Source organism: Artemia franciscana, chromosome 13, assembly GCF_032884065.1.
Source record: "Artemia franciscana chromosome 13, ASM3288406v1, whole genome shotgun sequence".
Classification (NCBI taxonomy): domain Eukaryota; kingdom Metazoa; phylum Arthropoda; class Branchiopoda; order Anostraca; family Artemiidae; genus Artemia; species Artemia franciscana.
The window spans coordinates 39,283,224-39,301,417 of NC_088875.1; the positions used below are offsets into that span (position 1 = coordinate 39,283,224).

Below are 18,194 nucleotides of genomic sequence, written 5' to 3' on the forward strand. Positions count from 1 at the left end.
AGAAGTCTTTCTGGGTAAAAATCATGAAAAAGCAAGTATCTAGCTCAGCACATTCAAGCTGACATTGTACTTGGTAAAAGTAGTCGTGGCCTCGTTTGAGGTTGACCAGTCCATTCTTTCCAACTTCCATGCAACTGTCCGCCTTAGCCTCTTTTCGGTTCTTTATCCACTCGCCTATCCCCAAATTTTTCGCAGTTGCATACCTCGCTTTCTTTTAATTTTCCCCATGATTTCTGCTTTGTGTGCACAACTTTACTGAAGGCTCCTGACTATTTCTCATTTTTAGGTTTCTTCATTGCATTGAAATAATTTATGAAAATTTCACACCATTAACAAGCAGCTGACTATACCAGCTTGCCATTTTGGTCTCTAGGGGGTATTATCGGCGATCTGAAACGATTCTTTCTGGCAACCGACTTGTAAAAATTTCAGGTAGCTGAAAATATTCTATGGGACTGTTAGAAAACAGGAAAATACATCAAAAAATGGTTCCAATCATCTTACAGGTTATTGTCTTCTGCTCATGATAGTACCAATTTTGTTCCAAAAGCAATATCCTTTATAGAGTACACTTGTGAAAAAGACCTAGATATTTTCTAAGATTTCTAAGCAATTAGGGGAAATAGAGCAAAATCCTTTCAAACATTTTGTAGCATCTTCAAGAAGCTATGGCCTGATATTAAAAGCGGAATCTTCCGCCAATGAATACTTGAGTACTTTTTAAATATAAATTTTCAATTTAACATGGGATTTTCGAGTTCCATCAGTTCACTTAATCACGGCCTTAATGTTTGATTAATATAATGTTTGCTTTTTTCCTGTGAGTGTTTTTGAAGGCATAAATTATTTTTGTCATCACATGCTAATGCTAGCTCCGGCTATTGTAGTGAATAAATATATTCTATTCTAACGTTCTCAACCCAAACAGAGTAGTGGGAAGAAGGAATCAAAGTGCTCACCTGAAGACTGTTTTTGACATATATTCCAACACCTCTCCTGCAGGCACTGGACTCAACGTTAGATATGAGTTGGTATTCACTGATTTAAAGTGCTTGGGCTGTAAGGGGCAGTCTCACATTTTAGTGGCATATCTCAAATACGGCTGCAATATCGACTGTTTCTTTTGCCAGGCGGAGTCGGAGCTCCGGTACCTTGCTGCAGAGGCCATCGGCATTCGCACTAAGAATCCTAAATTTTACGGTATCATTTGTATAACGAGTTGGACTTTTGGTTGCGCTGTGCAGAGATGATTTAGTTGCAAAAATTACACCAGCAGAAAGAGGTTCAGTAGATGAAGCACCGGGAGAGACTTTTGAATTTGCACTGAAAAAATGGGAACATCAACTGAGACAAACGAACTATTTACAGTCTCATCTAGTGACAATAGTCTGTTCAGATGAAAAACATTATAGCTTAGTCCACACTCATCCCCAGCTGTGGAACTGCGGTCCGCAGCTGGTATGCGTCGTTTTTTACAACGATTTCCAAGTTCCTGATTACAAGACTTTTTCTCCTGACGCCGTCCTCTCTTTCAGTTGCTGAATAAGCTCTCTGTGTTTAAGGCGATCCTCCCTGGACTGGTAGGATCGAAACTGCATGTCCGCTCCGAGTTCAAACGATTTCTGAAGGATTTTTCTCTTGACCTCGAAATCGGACACAGTGAAAATTACCGGTGGAGGACGTTGGCTCGGAGTTGAATTTAGACGAGATGGCAAATGTCTAACATCCATTAGCTCGCCAGGATCGATGCGATACTTCTGCACTAAATGATCTCGAATAAAAATAGAAGGGTCACCAAACACTGGTATTCCGAGTGCAACAATATTTAGTTTTTGACTATCACGATTCTTTTCAACTCGCCCTATTCGTATAATATCGGATGCACTCAGGACTGAGACACTAGCAGATTTGATTTCTTCTCGAGCAATCGATCGAGTAGTCTTTTCATCACACTTTAAGGAGAGGTTTTATTCAATAGTAGCCATTTTAGTTTTTAAATGTTCGAGGTCTGCTTTCAAAGTGTTTATGGTACTATTGACCAGTTCAGTTAGCGACTGGGTGATAGTTGTCTGGAAGGGCAACATGACGGCTGAAACGGCTGACGTTATGTCTGTTACACTTTTGGCATGAGTTGGTGGGCTTGTAAGGCATTTAGAACAGTTCCATGCGCATTCAATCTTACTTGTGGCCCAGCTCAATGCAAAAAATTCCTCATTATTCAATTTTGAACAAGTAGCACATGTCCATTTGCTGCAAGATTCGCACTGCAAACATTTAGTACTCTCGTCAAGGCCTGTCTGGCATTTCATACAGCGGTCTGATTTAGAGGGGCTTTCTCGAACACGCTTTCTGGGTCTCTTTCTCGGTTCATCAGACGCGCTAGCACTTTTTACTGTCAATTTCGACATAATATAAGCAACACTTATCAAAACTTCGAAGAAAACGGTTGAAAAACTGAACATAAACAAAGTTCATTCCAGGTGGCGTGGCACTTATCACAAATAAAGTAATTGTCTAATGAAAAACATAGTGAGACGAAAAAGGTGTTGTTTTGTTAAGCGTTCTTTTCTGTATCCATTAGTGTATAACGCAATGGGAAAGAAACACTCTGTCTCTAGGAAATGTGGGTTAAATTTAAACTGAGTCACAGCACATCAATAAAGTTTGTATCAACAACTGTTCCTCTTACCGTCGGAGAAAAATATATAGGATTACATTGTACCTTTTCTGCTCTTTTTCTATACTTGCTATGCTAAAACTAGCTCCCTGCTAGTGCTCTCGATTCATTTTGCAATAACGTCTACTGCAGAACGCACCTCACTAATTTGACCAGAAAGACTACTAGCCAGACTTAGAAAATTATTCAATAAATTATCAACTTTAATGTATATAGGACTCAGAGATTTTAACTTTTTTCCACACTTTCCAACTTCGCCAATATTAATTGGGCTGTCTCTAATTGATCGCATATAAATTTTATTTCAGCTTGCCTATTAAAATTGCAAAGGCCTATCTTAGAATGTGCCAGCCATATGCTCCGGCACTGGAGCTATCAAGTGGGTCCTAATCTAGACAACTCATCGCTCAGGACCTGACGTGTTAACAAAAGTGGCGGTATAAAGTGAGCAATCCCTTACATTTAAATCTTTATAGTTCAGATTCTGAGTAACGAAATGTATTTAGTGAAGCTTTATTGAGCACGGCATAACAAAAAAAGATTTTCAATAAGCTAAAAGAAAAAAAAAACGGTTTGAATTTCAAAGAAAGTTCGAAAATTTTCAATGGTACATAAATATTATTTCTAATAATTTTACTTTCTAGTAACAAAAAGCGTATTTCTTAAGATTTTTAGACTATTTAAAATCAAAATAATTCTAGCAAATCAGTATATTCTTACTAAAAGCAAAGCTACAGTCCTATATTGTACGGCCATCTAAGTCTTAGTCTGAACTATTTCAAAATAACGAAAAGGAGGTCTTGACAAGTAGGCGCAAATTATTTTTAATTGCTTTAAGAATCTTCAAAAGCATGTCAAGTAAAGAAGACACCCTTATTGATAATAGACCTATTTCTGCTTTACGTGTCATTGACCTAAAAGCTGAGTTAGAGCAACGTGGGCTTTCTAAGTCAGGTGGCAAGAAAGAGCTTATGGACAGACTTGTAAAGGTAAAATACCTACCCTATCCTGTTTAAGGGAAAATAGTATCTCTCCTTATGAAAGAAATTAAAAAAAATGGGGTAGCAGTTTTATGCATTGTCTCTAAGTCTACCCTCTTTTGAACTGAGCACTAGCCTATATATTGTTTTCTGTTCAAAGATGTAAGGTCATAGCCTAGTAAAATGATGAGCAAAAAATGGCCTTATAAAAACAAAAGAAAATTTACAGTAGCATAGTTTCCAGAGTTTTATAGTGTTTAGTTCTGAAGAGGCAAACCACTAAATCTATATCCAAAACTTTGGTTAGGCCTAGGCTATAATGTTTGTTTAGTTTATATTACAATTGTACTTAGCCTTAGTTCAGCCAGAAAAAATCTGGATTAGGGGTTATTAAGAAGGCAACATGTTAAGAATAGCCTACAGTATACAGAATAATTAGCCTATAGCCTAGCTAACACACCTTGCATGCAGCCCTGCTATACTTCACCTTCAACCCCCTGATATTCAAATATAGGTCTATAGCCTGAATTATATATTTCTAATGCCTTCTGCCACCCATCAATCTTGTTTTTCTGATTCTTGCTTTACAACCATTGACTCAATTCATGCATAGTCTACAAAGCTTAAAACAAGAGAGGCAAATTAGGAAATAGGCCTATCTAATTTCATTTAGGCTATATATTTTCACATTAGAGAGGCTTAGGGTGATGTATAGTGGAGCTGCATGCTAAATGTGTTAGCTAGCCTACAGTTATTCTGCATAGGCCTATCATGATCTAAAAATTGCTTATCATGAAGTAAAAAAATGTTTCCTTTTCAATAGCCCCTAATCAAGGCCTTTACCAAAGGATGCTTAAAATAGATTAGGATAGAAGAGGACCATGTGTAGCTGTGCTGGCCTCATGCCTAGTGTTGTAGTGAGTTCTTAGTAGTAGTATCTATTGAATACAGGGTACAACTAGACTTACCCCTTTAACAAAGAAATATAATAGGCTACAATAAGAAATGAAAAACAAAGAAATTTATCATTTAAGGCTATGTCTAGAACCTAAGGGGGCAGGGGTATATTATTAGAGAAGTAAAATTTATAAAGAGCACCTAATCAGGAATGAAATGATAATTGGCTATTCTTTTGTTATTATACCAAAAAGCTAATTGTGTAGAATAGTTACTTAGCTGAAGGAAATGCTATAATGATAAAATAGGAGCCAATCCCATCTGCACATACAAGTATAATATTTGAGAGGGGAGAGGGAGGGGGTCATTAATTTGCACTTCATAGCAAAATAAGGTTCAATGTTAGATCTATTTGGCTCCATTTTTGAGATGGCAGTTAAAACATTTTACATGTTTTATAAAATATAAAAAAACAGGGTTCTGACTGTGTTTACAGCCCAGTGACACACCTTCCTACTAAGAGTGTGCTAGGATAGATTCAATTTAATGCCACTTGGCAACAGTGACCAGAGATAGGTATGAACAAGAAGACCACTCTTCTGTAGTTCAGAGTAGACAAGATTATAATTAGAAAAATTGGGGTTCTATGATATGGGTTTCTATATAATATTCAGCAGTGCTCTATAATATTCCCAAAATCAAACAGTTCATGGTAATGAACTGTAGTAAGGAGCAACCCAGCTAAATAGTAAACAAAAGCCTAAAAAACAGAATTTTGATGCTAATATGAAGTCTCATTCCTGGGATGATATTAATTCATTTCTTCCTCTGTCCACTATCCTAGCATCACTTCTACTCTTCTTTAAATTCACTGACTTACTGGAAATAGTTTATTCAATGCTCTTTCACTTTGTTGTTTATCTTACCTTACACAAATAAACAATTTCCAAGAAAAAGTTTCACTCCCCTCAACTTAATGATTTAGTTTTTATTTCAGCCCCTTTTTACTCAGTTTTTCTAGATAGCCTTTCAGGTGAATCTCAAAGGAGCAGGCTCTGTAACATCATTAGTTGTATATGATTATAGAATCACTTTCCTGGAAATTTTGGTTGTTTGTACAGTCAGTAGGGATTCTGTTTGAAATCAGCCCATGGGAAATTCAACACAAGCAAACATATCAAATTAAGATTATAATTCAGTAAAGCTTTTATTTGTTCTTTTTTCTATTGACCCCAAAGGTCCTCAGATGCAGGGAATAGAGCAAAGACTAATATCATTCAAAAGGGCAATATTCTTGATGACATTCAGGAAAGCCCTATGTTTTTTTTCTGCAAGTAAACCCCTCATCTCAAAAAATGTTTGAGGCTGCCCTATTGGAAAATATTATTTGAGTGTCCTTCCACAGGTTTACCACTTGGATTTTATTTGCTTTTTGTCACACCCATCCTTATTTTCTTTTTTGGGAAATTTGAATTCTAGTTTCTAGTATATTTTAGGTTTGATGCAATAGGCCTTTTCTCTGCTACTTATAACTCGCAAGTTTTTTTGTATATTTTTTTTAACACAATATGATTTCATTATTTTTTTGCTGATGATAAGTTCTTAAAGTAAAGAATATAATTTTATTGTAAAGACTAATGGAGATGTTCTAGGTGAGACTATTGAAAATTTATACTAATCTAGCAATTTATATGAAAGTTGATTAAAAAAAGATTTTAACCTACCCAGAACAGAGGAGGGTTGTCTTTCATAGTGATAAGCATGTAAATCAAGCTATGTTCAGATGATTAGATTGCCATGTTTTTGGTACTATATTGATTTTCATAGGAAAGTTCAGCTATAGTAATTAGGAAGGTGATGTGGTACAATGCATAATTTTTACAAGACAGTATAAGAGCTAAAAGGACCTTGAACAAGCTCTTGCTATTTCTTAAAAGATGGTATTAACAGAACTCAGTGCATGAAATTTCAAACATTGACATGATTGGGAGGAAGTATGGTATATGTCTGTTATAGCACCAACAACTCAGGTTTTTCACCCATTGATGCATTGTAGAACCAGTTTTTTGTTAATTCATTTCAGCTTAGCATGAGATAAGATAAAGGGAAGTAACATGACAGATAGGAAATGTATAATTTAGACTATATGTTTGCACATTAGGGGGGGGGGGAGGATAAAGTATTTGGACAGTGTGAAGTTAGCTAAAACAATTCTTACTTAATAGTGTAAGGAATAATTGTACTTAATGCACACTATACTTTACCCTACCCCACTAATGTGCAAATATACAGCTCAAATATGTCTCTAAAGTATTGTATTTTGATCATACTTTGGTATGTTTTGTTAGGATTAACCTAACTTCACTACTTGAGTGGTTGATGCTATAACAGACAAGTACTGTTTATACCTATGAATATGTGTCCATTTTTTCACTATAGCATAAAAGGGATCTAAAGTATTAAAGTGATGAATATTAAGGATAAAGAGGCACACAAACAAGTTTGAGGATGAAGAATCAGAGGAATTATGCTGGCAGAAGTTGAAAAAACATAACTCTCTGAGCAAATTTTTTTACCTTATGAATTTATTTTGTAATAAGACAAAAATGAAAACTTATTGAAAGATCTTAATTAAAAATGTGCTTTGGGTTTTAACAATTTTTGTTTGTGTAAAGTAGGGTTTTTGGTTGTTAGAGGTATGAAAAAGAATATTTGGAAATGACTCAATTTTCTATTTATTTTGTACAAATAAAAACGGTGGTGTAATGTGTTCCATAAACACAGACATTTTTAGTGTCTTGGGAACCAAAAGAGATAGCAAAGTTGACTGAATAAAGTCTCAAAATGTGAATTCCAGCTTAGTCTGATATAAATGTCATGCATTGCCTTGGCCAAACTATTGCATGTATAGCTACCATATTTATGTTTTCAGTCTTGTGTTGGTAATAAATCTTGTTACTGCTTGAATGACTATTGCAGCATCCTGAGATTGCTTATTTTGCAGCCTGTATGTTGATGTATTTTGTTATTTTTTTTTTTGTTACAGCATCTAGAGTCAGAAAAATCAAGAGAATCTTCTGCAAATAGTGAAGAAAATATTCCAGATGTAAATGTAAGTAAAACTAGAGTCATGGTGAATAATTATGCTAAGAAATAACCATTTTGTTGCCAGATAGATATTTATGTGAAGAAACTTAAACCTTAGAAGGTATTAGAGGAGTAGGAGTGCAAAAACCAAAGGAATGAACATTATGGCCTAGGTTCTCTTTGGTGTATCAGATACCCCCTCCCCCTATCTCCCCTATATGTTGGTGTATGGTTAGAGGTACAAGGGTAAACACTTGCCTTTTGGAAAAGTTTTTTTTTATATTTTAAAGAAAGTAGTTGTGATTGTAAATGAAGCTTCAAGAGATTTTCAAAATTTGTATCTGAGTCTAAGGTTTAATTCTTTGATTAACCTTGATTGTTTAACCTTGATTCCTAAGGTTTAATTCTGCTGTCTACTCTACTCTTTTACTCTAACTCTGATGTAAAAAAAATATATATATAGGCTAATTTTAGATAACAAGATAGAATACATTATTAACTATAGGAGCATTTTAGATTGTTTGTAATTTCAAACTTATTATGTCAATGAAAACCTAAAATGAAATAAAAATTGATTGCCCTAATTAAGGCAAATTGAAAGTGTAAAAATGGCTAATTTGTTTTAAAAAGAATTCAAAATTTTCATCATTCATTATCATAATCTAGTCATAAAAGGGGACTTGGGATTATTTTGGTAATCCAAAGTTCTAGTGCACTTTTTAAAATTCAGAATGATATGAGGGTTGATAATCCCCCTCCAACGTCCTAATTCCCAAAATGTATCTGATAAAGATGTTGAGATTGACATTTGTTGTCATAGAACTGTGAAAAACCCTCATTGGTTTGGAAATTGAAAGGACTAGCGCACTTTTTATTAGTCAAGAGTGATCAGAGGGCAACAATCTCCCCTTCCACACCTATAAATTCCCCCAAAAACTAATCAAAACTTTGAGATAGCAACTTTCTTCAGTGTATTTGAAAGGTATAAAAATTGTGTTTTTGACTACCCCTATACCTTCTCAAGACCAGAATATAATTTGTACTTTAAAAAATGGCTGTGGATTGTCAGTTTAGTATACATTTAGTTATATATATTCTTTAAAATTTTAATAATGTTTAATTTATAAAAGTTGAAATATTTAAACATTTTGTTTGTTTAAGTCATACAATAAATAACAAGTCAAACTCAGAACAAGCAAAAATAAACATTAGGGCTGACAACCTCCATGCCTTCTCAAGACCAGAACATAATTGGCACTTTACTGAAAACGAAATTTACTTAAAATGTTTTCACTTTGTTTTTACTTGTTTAAAATGTTTTTACTAGATATATGAAGCAGAACAAGAGATTGGAGGGCAAGCAGCCCTTCTTTCAAGCCCATGCATTTTCCAAATGCATCCCGTCAAAATTTTGACACAGCCATTTTGTTCAGCATAGTTGAACAGTGCAACAACTACGTCTTTAGGGATATTAGGCATGTCAACTACTGCTAAAAACTCACCACAGCACCAAGCTGCCTTGAGGCCAACACAGCTATGCACACTCCTTCTCCATCCAAATCTATTCAAAGCCTCCTGCTTTACACCTTCTCAGGAAGTTCCCACCTCCTTTAAATCTTTCTTTATGACACCCTATCACACCAGACGAGGCCAACCTGCTTTCCGTTTAGCCCTAGATGGTTGGCTGAAAAGGACAATCTTTAGTAATCTGTCATTCTTTGTCTACAGAATATGCCCTAGTATTCTCGACCTTTCTTTTGTTATAGCCCTAAAAAGCAGGATTGAAGCACATTTTCATATAGCCTACTGTTTGAAATATGTGTCAGTCAGCCAGGTACTCAGAACAATCTGTAGGCAATTTCTCTGGAAAACATCTAGTAAATTTTCATCCGCTTTTTGGAGTGCCCATGCTTCAGAGCCATATTTGACCATTTTCATCACTTTACCTTCCAATATTCTAATCTTGGTTTGCAGACTTATCTTCTTATTCTTCCAAACTTTTTTTAACCGTGAAAAAACACCCTGAGCATTGGCTATTCTACTTTTAACATCTTCACTGAAGTAATAGAACAATTTTACTGAAAATAATTATTTTTATATAATAGCACAATAAAAGTGAAGCTTGCAAGTATGTGTTGAAATAAATAAAAGAAAAGAAAAAGAATATGGAGCATGAGACCATTTACCAAAACCGACATAAAAATAAACAACAAAACACTACAATGTAAAACCTCAAAAAAACACAATGAAAAATACAGAAAAATAACCAACTGAAAATACAGTTAATCTGTTTCAAAAGCATACTTACCGAGCAACTCCACACGTAAATCAGATTTAAACTGGTAAAAAAGTATCAAGCCATATCGAGGAACAATACAAAATATAAGGGTGAATAAGGGAAAAATATAAAAAATCGTAAAATATTTGTGGGGAAAATATGTTTTAAATTACACATACCTAGGCTAGTGACAGTATTTTAGAAATCGACTTCACATGTTCCTTAAATAATAAGGTTTCATCAACATTAATACCAAGGTATTTGATGAATTCCGTGTTCTGATATTAATTCAGTGATCCAAGGATAAAAATTCGGAAATCTAGAAAAAACAACAAAATTTGACTTACCTAGTTTTAGGTCAAGGTAATTGATTTTTAGTCATATGCATATTTTGGTCATTGCTGCATTTAATGTTGGCATAAGGAGTTGTCCCATAGGGGCAACACACATCAGCGTTGTGTCATCTGCAAATAAGGGCACAGTGACCTGTGTTTTACTAGGACCATTATCAACTAAATCAGTAATTCTGGGTAGGGTATTGACAAAATCAGGCAGATTATTAATAAAAATTAAAAACAGAGTAGGGCCCAATACGGAACCTTGGGGAACCCCACAATTAACACAGTTTTTACTAGACGAAATTTCCTTGTAAATGAACATACTGCTGTCTACTCTGAAGATAATTACGAAGTAAACTTAACGTTACACCCCTTAGTCTGTAAAATTCACATTTTCTTAATAATATACAATGGTCAACAGTGTTAAACACCTTAGCAAAATCCAAGAACACACACCTACCCTGTCCCACTGTTTTTACTTATAATACTACCAAGGTAAATAAAGCTTCCCATATTATCAGGGACACTACTAAATAAATAAATTGTCAAAGAGCATAGATAGAATCTTTTGGGAATGATATTAAGTTTCATTTTTAATGTCAACTTCAGAAGCTATAAAATTAAATAAAAAAATACTGTTTGTGTCTGGATTAAAAATTGTTGAAAAATTTCTCCGAAGTACAAATAGGAATCCATACTATGGACTCTTATAGAAGAAAACTGAAAAGATATACGATATATTTTTTTTCCATAAAAGACTATGTCAATAAAAGATGAGAAGAAATTAATTAAAAAAAACTTTTTTCTCAAAAACAAGACAAGTCTTTCAGAGAAAAGTCAAGGGCTCCATTAAGCCAAGAATGAGCAAAAATAAAGTCAAATAATCTTCCAAGCTTAAATCTACAACAAATCACTATTAATAAACCGATGAAACTCAAAACAAATAGAAATTGCAATAAATAACCAAGTCAAACTCAAAACAAGCAAAAACTATCACGAGTAGGGCTGATAACCCGTATTTATTTATTTATTTATTTATTTATTTATTTTATTTCTAACCCGTCATACAATACAAAGTAAACAGAGACGGAGTATACAGACAAAACGACAAAAAAAAAGGAATATGAAAAAAAAAAAGAAAGAAACATCACAACAATGGAATAATTTATAAAGAACATTCGATGAAGCACTGAACCGCTTTTGCATACATACAACTTTAAATATCACTGTACAGGAATACATACATACATACATGCATATTTAATTCCCATCAAAAAAAAAAAAAAAAAAAAAAAAAAAAAAAAAAAAAAAAAAAAAAAAAAAAAAAAAAAAAAAAAAAAAAAAAAAAAAAAAAAAAAACTCACTACAGAAGAATACACAACACACAAGAAAAATAAAGAACACATGAGTATCTAACTACAAAAAATAAAAAACCTATTGCCTCAAAATAATTGCCCAAGGATGAGTAACAATTTTAGAGTTATATCTGGCGATTTGGGCTAATATTGCTTCATTAGGGTTGATGATCCCATACCGACTTGTCACAATACGGTTACTTGTCCATGGTGGAAGCCGTAAGAGGTACTTTGCATATTTATAATATGTAGACCGCAATTTTTTCTTATCTTCCTTTTGGAAAATCCTCCAAAAGGGACTTAGATACAGATAATGAGGAAGTGCCATTGCATTATATAGATGGGCCAAAATCCGCCGATCAAACTGACGCTTATAAACTACAACACGGCTATACGCTAAAGAGATCCGCTTCTGCAGATGACTCTGCAAAAGATGACGTGTTTCAAGCATAGACCGACCAATAGGGATCCCCAAATAAACTATGTGTTCGGCAAGCCGAACAGTAGCACCACCCAGCCTAACATCAACAGCAGACCCTTGCTTAGCATTAAATAATAACACATCAGATTTCTTTTCGTTAAACTGAAGGCCTATTTTTCCATATTCTACTTGAAGCTGGATAAAATTCTCCTCTAAACCGTGAAGGAGGCGGCTCAAATTAAGTACATCGTCTGCATAGCTTATTAACGATAGATCAATTCCTCTCAGAATGTATGTCAGATTTGACTTAGATTGTGGTTTAACGATGCTGTTATTAAATGCGGTAGGTGATGTCAATGCACCCTGCCTTACACCTTTTTCAACGGGGAGTACCGGGTTATTTGTCAGGTTTGGTGTTATTGGTAGCTTAAGCCTAGCTTTTAAATTTTTATACATATCATATAAAGGGTTTAACATACTTGGATCAACACCTACTAGGCCCATATCTAAAATAATCTGCTCATGAATTAGTGAATCAAAGGCCCTTCTGACATCATGTGCAGCGAGAGCTATGCTCTCACCGCTTTTCTCAGCATCTATCAAAGCCGAAACAAGAGCAGAAAGAGCGTGACCACTACCAAGACTAGGCTGAAAACCGAATTGATGGTCTGGGACTGTGCATTTCGACCGCAGTTCATCGACAATAAGTGCCTCAAATAACTTACAAAAAACTGTAGCCACAGTTATAGGTCGGAAAGACGAGCACTGGCTAAGTGGCTTTCCCTTTTTAGGCACAGGTGTTAATATTCCTATTGAAAAAGAATCAGGCACTATACCCAGGTTAAAAATTATTTGAAAAAGCAGGGCAAGGTGCTCAAGGAACAGCTCGCTGCAAAACAGCAGGTGCTGAATTGATATACCATCACAACCGCGCGATTTCTTTTTTTTTAGTTTTCTAATAGCAGAACGGATAGAACACCTCGTAATTTTAACACCCGGACTGTTTTCTTCTCGCTTTCGTGAGAAGAAATCATCCAGTTTCACACCAAAGCTTTTTTGTAGCTTGATATCAGGAGCTGAAAATTCATTTCTATAATGCTGAACCCAATTATCTCGAGATATTGAGGTCATTGTTACATGAGATCTTTCTTTAAACAATGAAGACCAAAGTTTATTTGGGTGGGTAAGGATAGCCTGAGATGAAGAACGAATAATTGCACTACGGTGTAGTGAAAGTTCTTTCGCGAATTTACGTTTACTATGAATTCGAAGCTTATTCACCCACCCGTCTCGAGGACATCCAGCCTCACGCCAAACCGAAAGCCAGAATTTTGCCGAACTACACGCGTTTTGAAGATTAACATTTGCAGACCAGCCTGGTACTTCGGTACCAGGCCACACCCGTCTAAATGGTACAGCTGATTGTTCAGCGAGACGTAATGCGTGCACAAGCTCACCACAATAAATATTCAACCGAATTCGTGATTCCGCCGGATGGTTCTTAGAACTAACCATCAGCAGATCAAAAGGAACGCGGATTTTTGAAACAAGTTCATCACAAGTCGACTGAAATGAACTCATAGACGCACGTTTCCAATCACAAACAAAATAAGGACGCTTCTGGAGCCTTCCAGGAGGAGGCGGAACACTACTATTTAAATCAATATTGAAAAACAATGGAAAATGGTCAGATGTAAAATTTGAATCAGAAACAAGAACCTCACTCGGTGTAAGTGATTGAGTGTGCATAACATGATCTAGGTTTGACATACTTCCCGAATTATGAATATATGAAAAATTCTTATTCTTAGACGCGAGTATAAATTCATCACCTAACATACCGAGTAACATATTAGCACGATTAGAACTTGAACTGTTGTTGCCGCTCGGGTTTTCAAGATCACAGTTAAAGTCACCTGTTATCAGACACGAAAGTCCATGCTTTTTTATTTTATCAATACATTTGGATAGCCTTGCAATACTTATGGCAAACTGTCTATCTGATCGATCATCACGATAGTCCGTAGGGAGGTAAACATTCACTATAACAATATCATGCATTTTGATAGCGAGAAAGTCTAATGCCGAGTCAAACATAGAAGTTGATAGAGAGGATCTAACGTAAGTCGCAAGGCCACCAGATGGCCGGCCATGAGAGCTAGAGCTTTTGGCTGCAACTGTAAAAACTTGATGGTTTGGTGACAGGTTCAATAACGGAAGGCTGAGAGAGGTTGCAAAATGTTCCTGCAAACACACAATATCATATCTTGAAAGAAGGTCCTCGATAAAAATAGACCGGTTAAGGATATTTCCATTTAAATTCCACGTTGCAACTGCATGCTTAGCACAAGTGGGTTCTAGATTCATTTTGGTAGGGAATTCATATTGATTATCGCTTTATTAGCCGGACATCTTATGTTATAGCATGTATGGCCTTTCTTTTTGCATATAATGCAGTACATATCTTTAGTGCACAAATTATCCTTCGTGGATGTGTGATCAGAAGCACCACAACGACCACATATAGGCGTCAATACGCAATTAGTCGCTAAGTGACCAACTCTATGGCACGAATAACATCTTTTTGGGAGAAATTTGAATTCTTCAGCAGGCAGCTTCTCATAACCGATTCGGACTGAGACTGCAAGAAAGTCTTCGCCTTCTTAAGACCAGAACACTATTTGTGCTTTACTGAAAACAAAATACGTTTGAAATTTTTTTTACCTTTCTTATTTTCATAAACGAAAAATTATAAAACCTTAAGGTAGAAATGTCAGTATATGCCAATTAAACTGACAATCCACAGTCATTTGTTTGTTGTTTTTTTTCATTAAAGCGTGAATTATGTTCTGGTCTTGAGAAGGCATAAGGGTTATCAGCCCTACTCATGATAGTTTTTGCTTGTTTTGAGTTTTACTTGGCCAATCTCAAAACAAGCTATTGATAGTGATTTTTGGTAGTTTTATGCTTGGAAGATTATTTGACTTTATTTTTGCTTATTTTTGGCTTAATGGAGTTCTTTACTTTTCTTTGAAAAAGAAAAGAAAAAAAACTTTTCTTTTTCTTTGAAAAAGAAAGATTTTTAAATTTATTGTAAGTAGAAATATACTCCTAGAATTTGAAAATTCCCTTCCCCTTTGTATCTTTGTAAAAAAACTATAAAAATCACACAAAAATTTTTCTTGTGTAAATCAGGGTATACATGTTTGGAGGGGGGCTACACTAAATATTGTTTTTGTATCTATAATTCTCTTCACAAGCACACCTTGGTCTCCTGGAGTTGCATGATAAAACATATAATAACAGAAAAAGAGAATGGGTTGGTACTGCTTTTACTTGTAGACAAAATTTCTAAATTTTGAGAAAATATACATATTTTGTTTCAATTCACCTTATTCTATTCTCATTAGACATTTCGTATATCATTCTGATGCAGAGATAAATGTCCCACAAGTAGCACTGGCATTGTGTTAAATGCGACCAATTTCAGTCATAATTCTTAGCACATTTATATGTATTTTTTTTGTTGCTGATGAAAAGAAATATCTAGAAAAGCAAAAATAGCAAGAAGTCAGTTTGGTATTATACATAGAGGCAGTTCTATATTTATGGGTTAGTATGTAAATCCGAAATCTAAGGAATAAGGGTGGTTATTAGCGCTTATTAGGCATTTCAATGATAAATAAGAGCATCAGTTTCAATTAAATACTGGGAATAAAAATTAATGCAGCTAAATGATTCCTGAAGCGGATTCTCCTCTAACCCAATTCAATGACCAAACTACAACCGTTTTGAGCTATTTGGTTATAGTTCGAAAATCAATATAAAAAGCACTAAGTCTTATTTTTCATTTTCATACATTTCCTTTTCATTCAGGAAATTATATTTAATGTATATCTACCTTCTTATTCTTTAGTGATTCTATTTCTGTTCTATTTGCAGAGGTAGAGTGTGTATTCAATTTCACTTTTGAAAGTTTCAAAACAAGGAAATCTAATCTTGGAATGATAGATTTTAGGAAGTAAAAGCACCTTAAATATCAGGGGAAAAATTGACCTGAGCAAATGTGGTGAAACGGGAAGGATTGACCATTTTTCCATTTTGCTATTAACTAGGCTCACATTTTTACTCGATGATAAGGTTTCAAAGGAAGCATATTTGAAAAGAAATATTAATATGGACCACATTATGAAGTGTAGTTGACCCCCTATTTTCTTGTTTTCCTTATGTTAAAAACGAGCATGGATTAATTAAAAAAAAAAAATACCTGCTGAAAGAAAAGAGGAAATTTGACACTTAAAACGAGCTTTTAAACAGTTTTAAAGCTGCTTAATAAATTACAGTTTTTCCAAGTTATCAGGGGGGGGCAACTGCCCTCCCCTTGCCTTCCCCCCTCCTCAACCACGCCTTTGATGATGTGACGAATCTAAGGGGAGGTTGTATAATGGTGGAAATAATGAGCTACTACTGGGTATCCTTAAATCAATATCTCCTAGATACATAGTGGCAATAGGTGAATATTATAATTCATTTGTGCCTTTTTTTTACGTCTATGTTTAATAGTGTATAATTTTTGTTTTTGATGTTTTTGCAACTGCAAATTAGCCAAGAGCTGCAAAAGTTGTTTAATAAACAGTTCTCTTCCCCTATCTCTCTAGCTCTCTCTCCTTCCTCTCTCTCTCTCTCTCTCTCTCTCTCTCTCTCTCTCTCTCTCTCTCTTTCTCTCTCTTTGTCTTTTTCCCTCTATCTCTCTCTGATTTTAAAGGGTTTAAAGCCTTGAACATAGGAGTTTTCTTTTATTTATTCGTATCTGCTTATTTATTATGCTTTTTTTGTATCAATTTTGAATAGGGCTCTGCCAGCTTTGAAATAGATGCATACGCATTCATTAATTGCCTTAAATTATTCTTAAATTACCTAGTAATAAATACTCTTAAATTACCTACTTTACTCTTAGAGTAAATAATTACTCTTAAATTACCTAGGTCATCAAAATCAATACCAAACTTTTTGCCACCTGGCCCAGCTTAGGCCTTTTCATCCATGGAAACTCTAATTTCTTAGATTCTAGGGTAGCGTCACATTTTCATGAATTTTGCCATGTAGAACCATTAAAATAAGTAAACAATACTAATTAATTAAATTTGACAATATTTTTGACCTATAAAAATTCAAATATTGACACTTGTCTGTTGACTCCCAAAGACAACTACGCCAAAAGCAATACCATACAGTACTTTCTTAAGCTGTTTGGTGCTACAAGGTTTTAGTGCTACATCTGCATATTTACCCTTTATAAATTAAAAAAATAATTTCACAAGACACGTTTTTCAAAGAAAAATAAAGAGCCCCATTAAGCCAAAAACGAGCAAAAATAAAGTCAAATAATCTTCCAATAATAAAACTACCACAAATAGCTATTAATAAATAAATGAAACTCAAAACAAACATAAATTACAATAAATAACCTAGTCAAACTCAAAACAAGCAAAAATTATTATGAGTAGGGCTGATAACCCTTAAGCCTTCTCAAGACCAGAACACAATTTGCGCTTTACTGAGAACAAAATACGTTTGAAATGTTTTCACCTTTCTTACTTTCATAAACGAAAAATTATAAGGTAGAAATGTCAGTATTTGTCAATCAAACTGACAATCCACGGTTATTTGTTTGTTTGTTCATTTGGTTGTTGAACCATTGAGATAGGTAAACAACACTAATTGGTTAAATTTGACAATATTTTTGACCTATTAAAATTCAAACAAGACAACTCTCCCAAAGACAACTACGCTTCAAAGCAATATGGTACAGTATTGTCTTAAGCTGTTTGGTGCTACATTATTTTGGCTAATTTTTCACCCATGTTTCTTTTTCTTAAAAATGGTGCCTGCTACTACAAAAAAGTGTATAACTGCACATGGAGGTCCTAGTCATTAGATAATTGGATTCATGATGTTCCCCAATTTTTAAAGGCATATACTTAAATGTAGATAACCTTGAAGACCACACTGCCTTTCCATGACGAAAGTATAACAGTTCAAAATAGGGATGAAACCTTTTTAATGTTTTTAATGTTTTAAAGTAATGTTTTACTGCTGATGATGAACACTGTATATGTGTTTGAAATATCCAGTTAAAAAGTTTTATGTCTGTTCACTGT

The 18,194-nt window shown here is 34.5% G+C and overlaps 1 protein-coding gene across 10 annotated transcripts in view; it reads left to right on the forward strand.

Moving 5' to 3' along the window:
* The first annotated feature begins 3,404 nt into the window (after window positions 1-3,404).
* The window catches only part of LOC136034918 (apoptotic chromatin condensation inducer in the nucleus-like), a 70,740-nt gene continuing 55,950 nt past the window's right edge, over window positions 3,405-18,194 (forward strand). For 6 of the 10 annotated variants that reach the window (XR_010619292.1, XR_010619291.1, XM_065716423.1 and 3 more), the window contains exons 1-2: window positions 3,437-3,666; window positions 7,601-7,666. Coding sequence is in view for 4 of the 10 variants with exons in the window: in XM_065716423.1 (XP_065572495.1) it covers window positions 3,529-3,666; window positions 7,601-7,666 (204 nt within the window). In the remaining 6 variants the exon portion in view is untranslated. Of the gene's footprint in view, window positions 3,667-7,600; window positions 7,667-18,194 lie in introns of all 10 variants that reach the window. The other 4 variants (XM_065716427.1, XM_065716429.1, XM_065716428.1 and 1 more) reach the window with 4 other exon arrangements.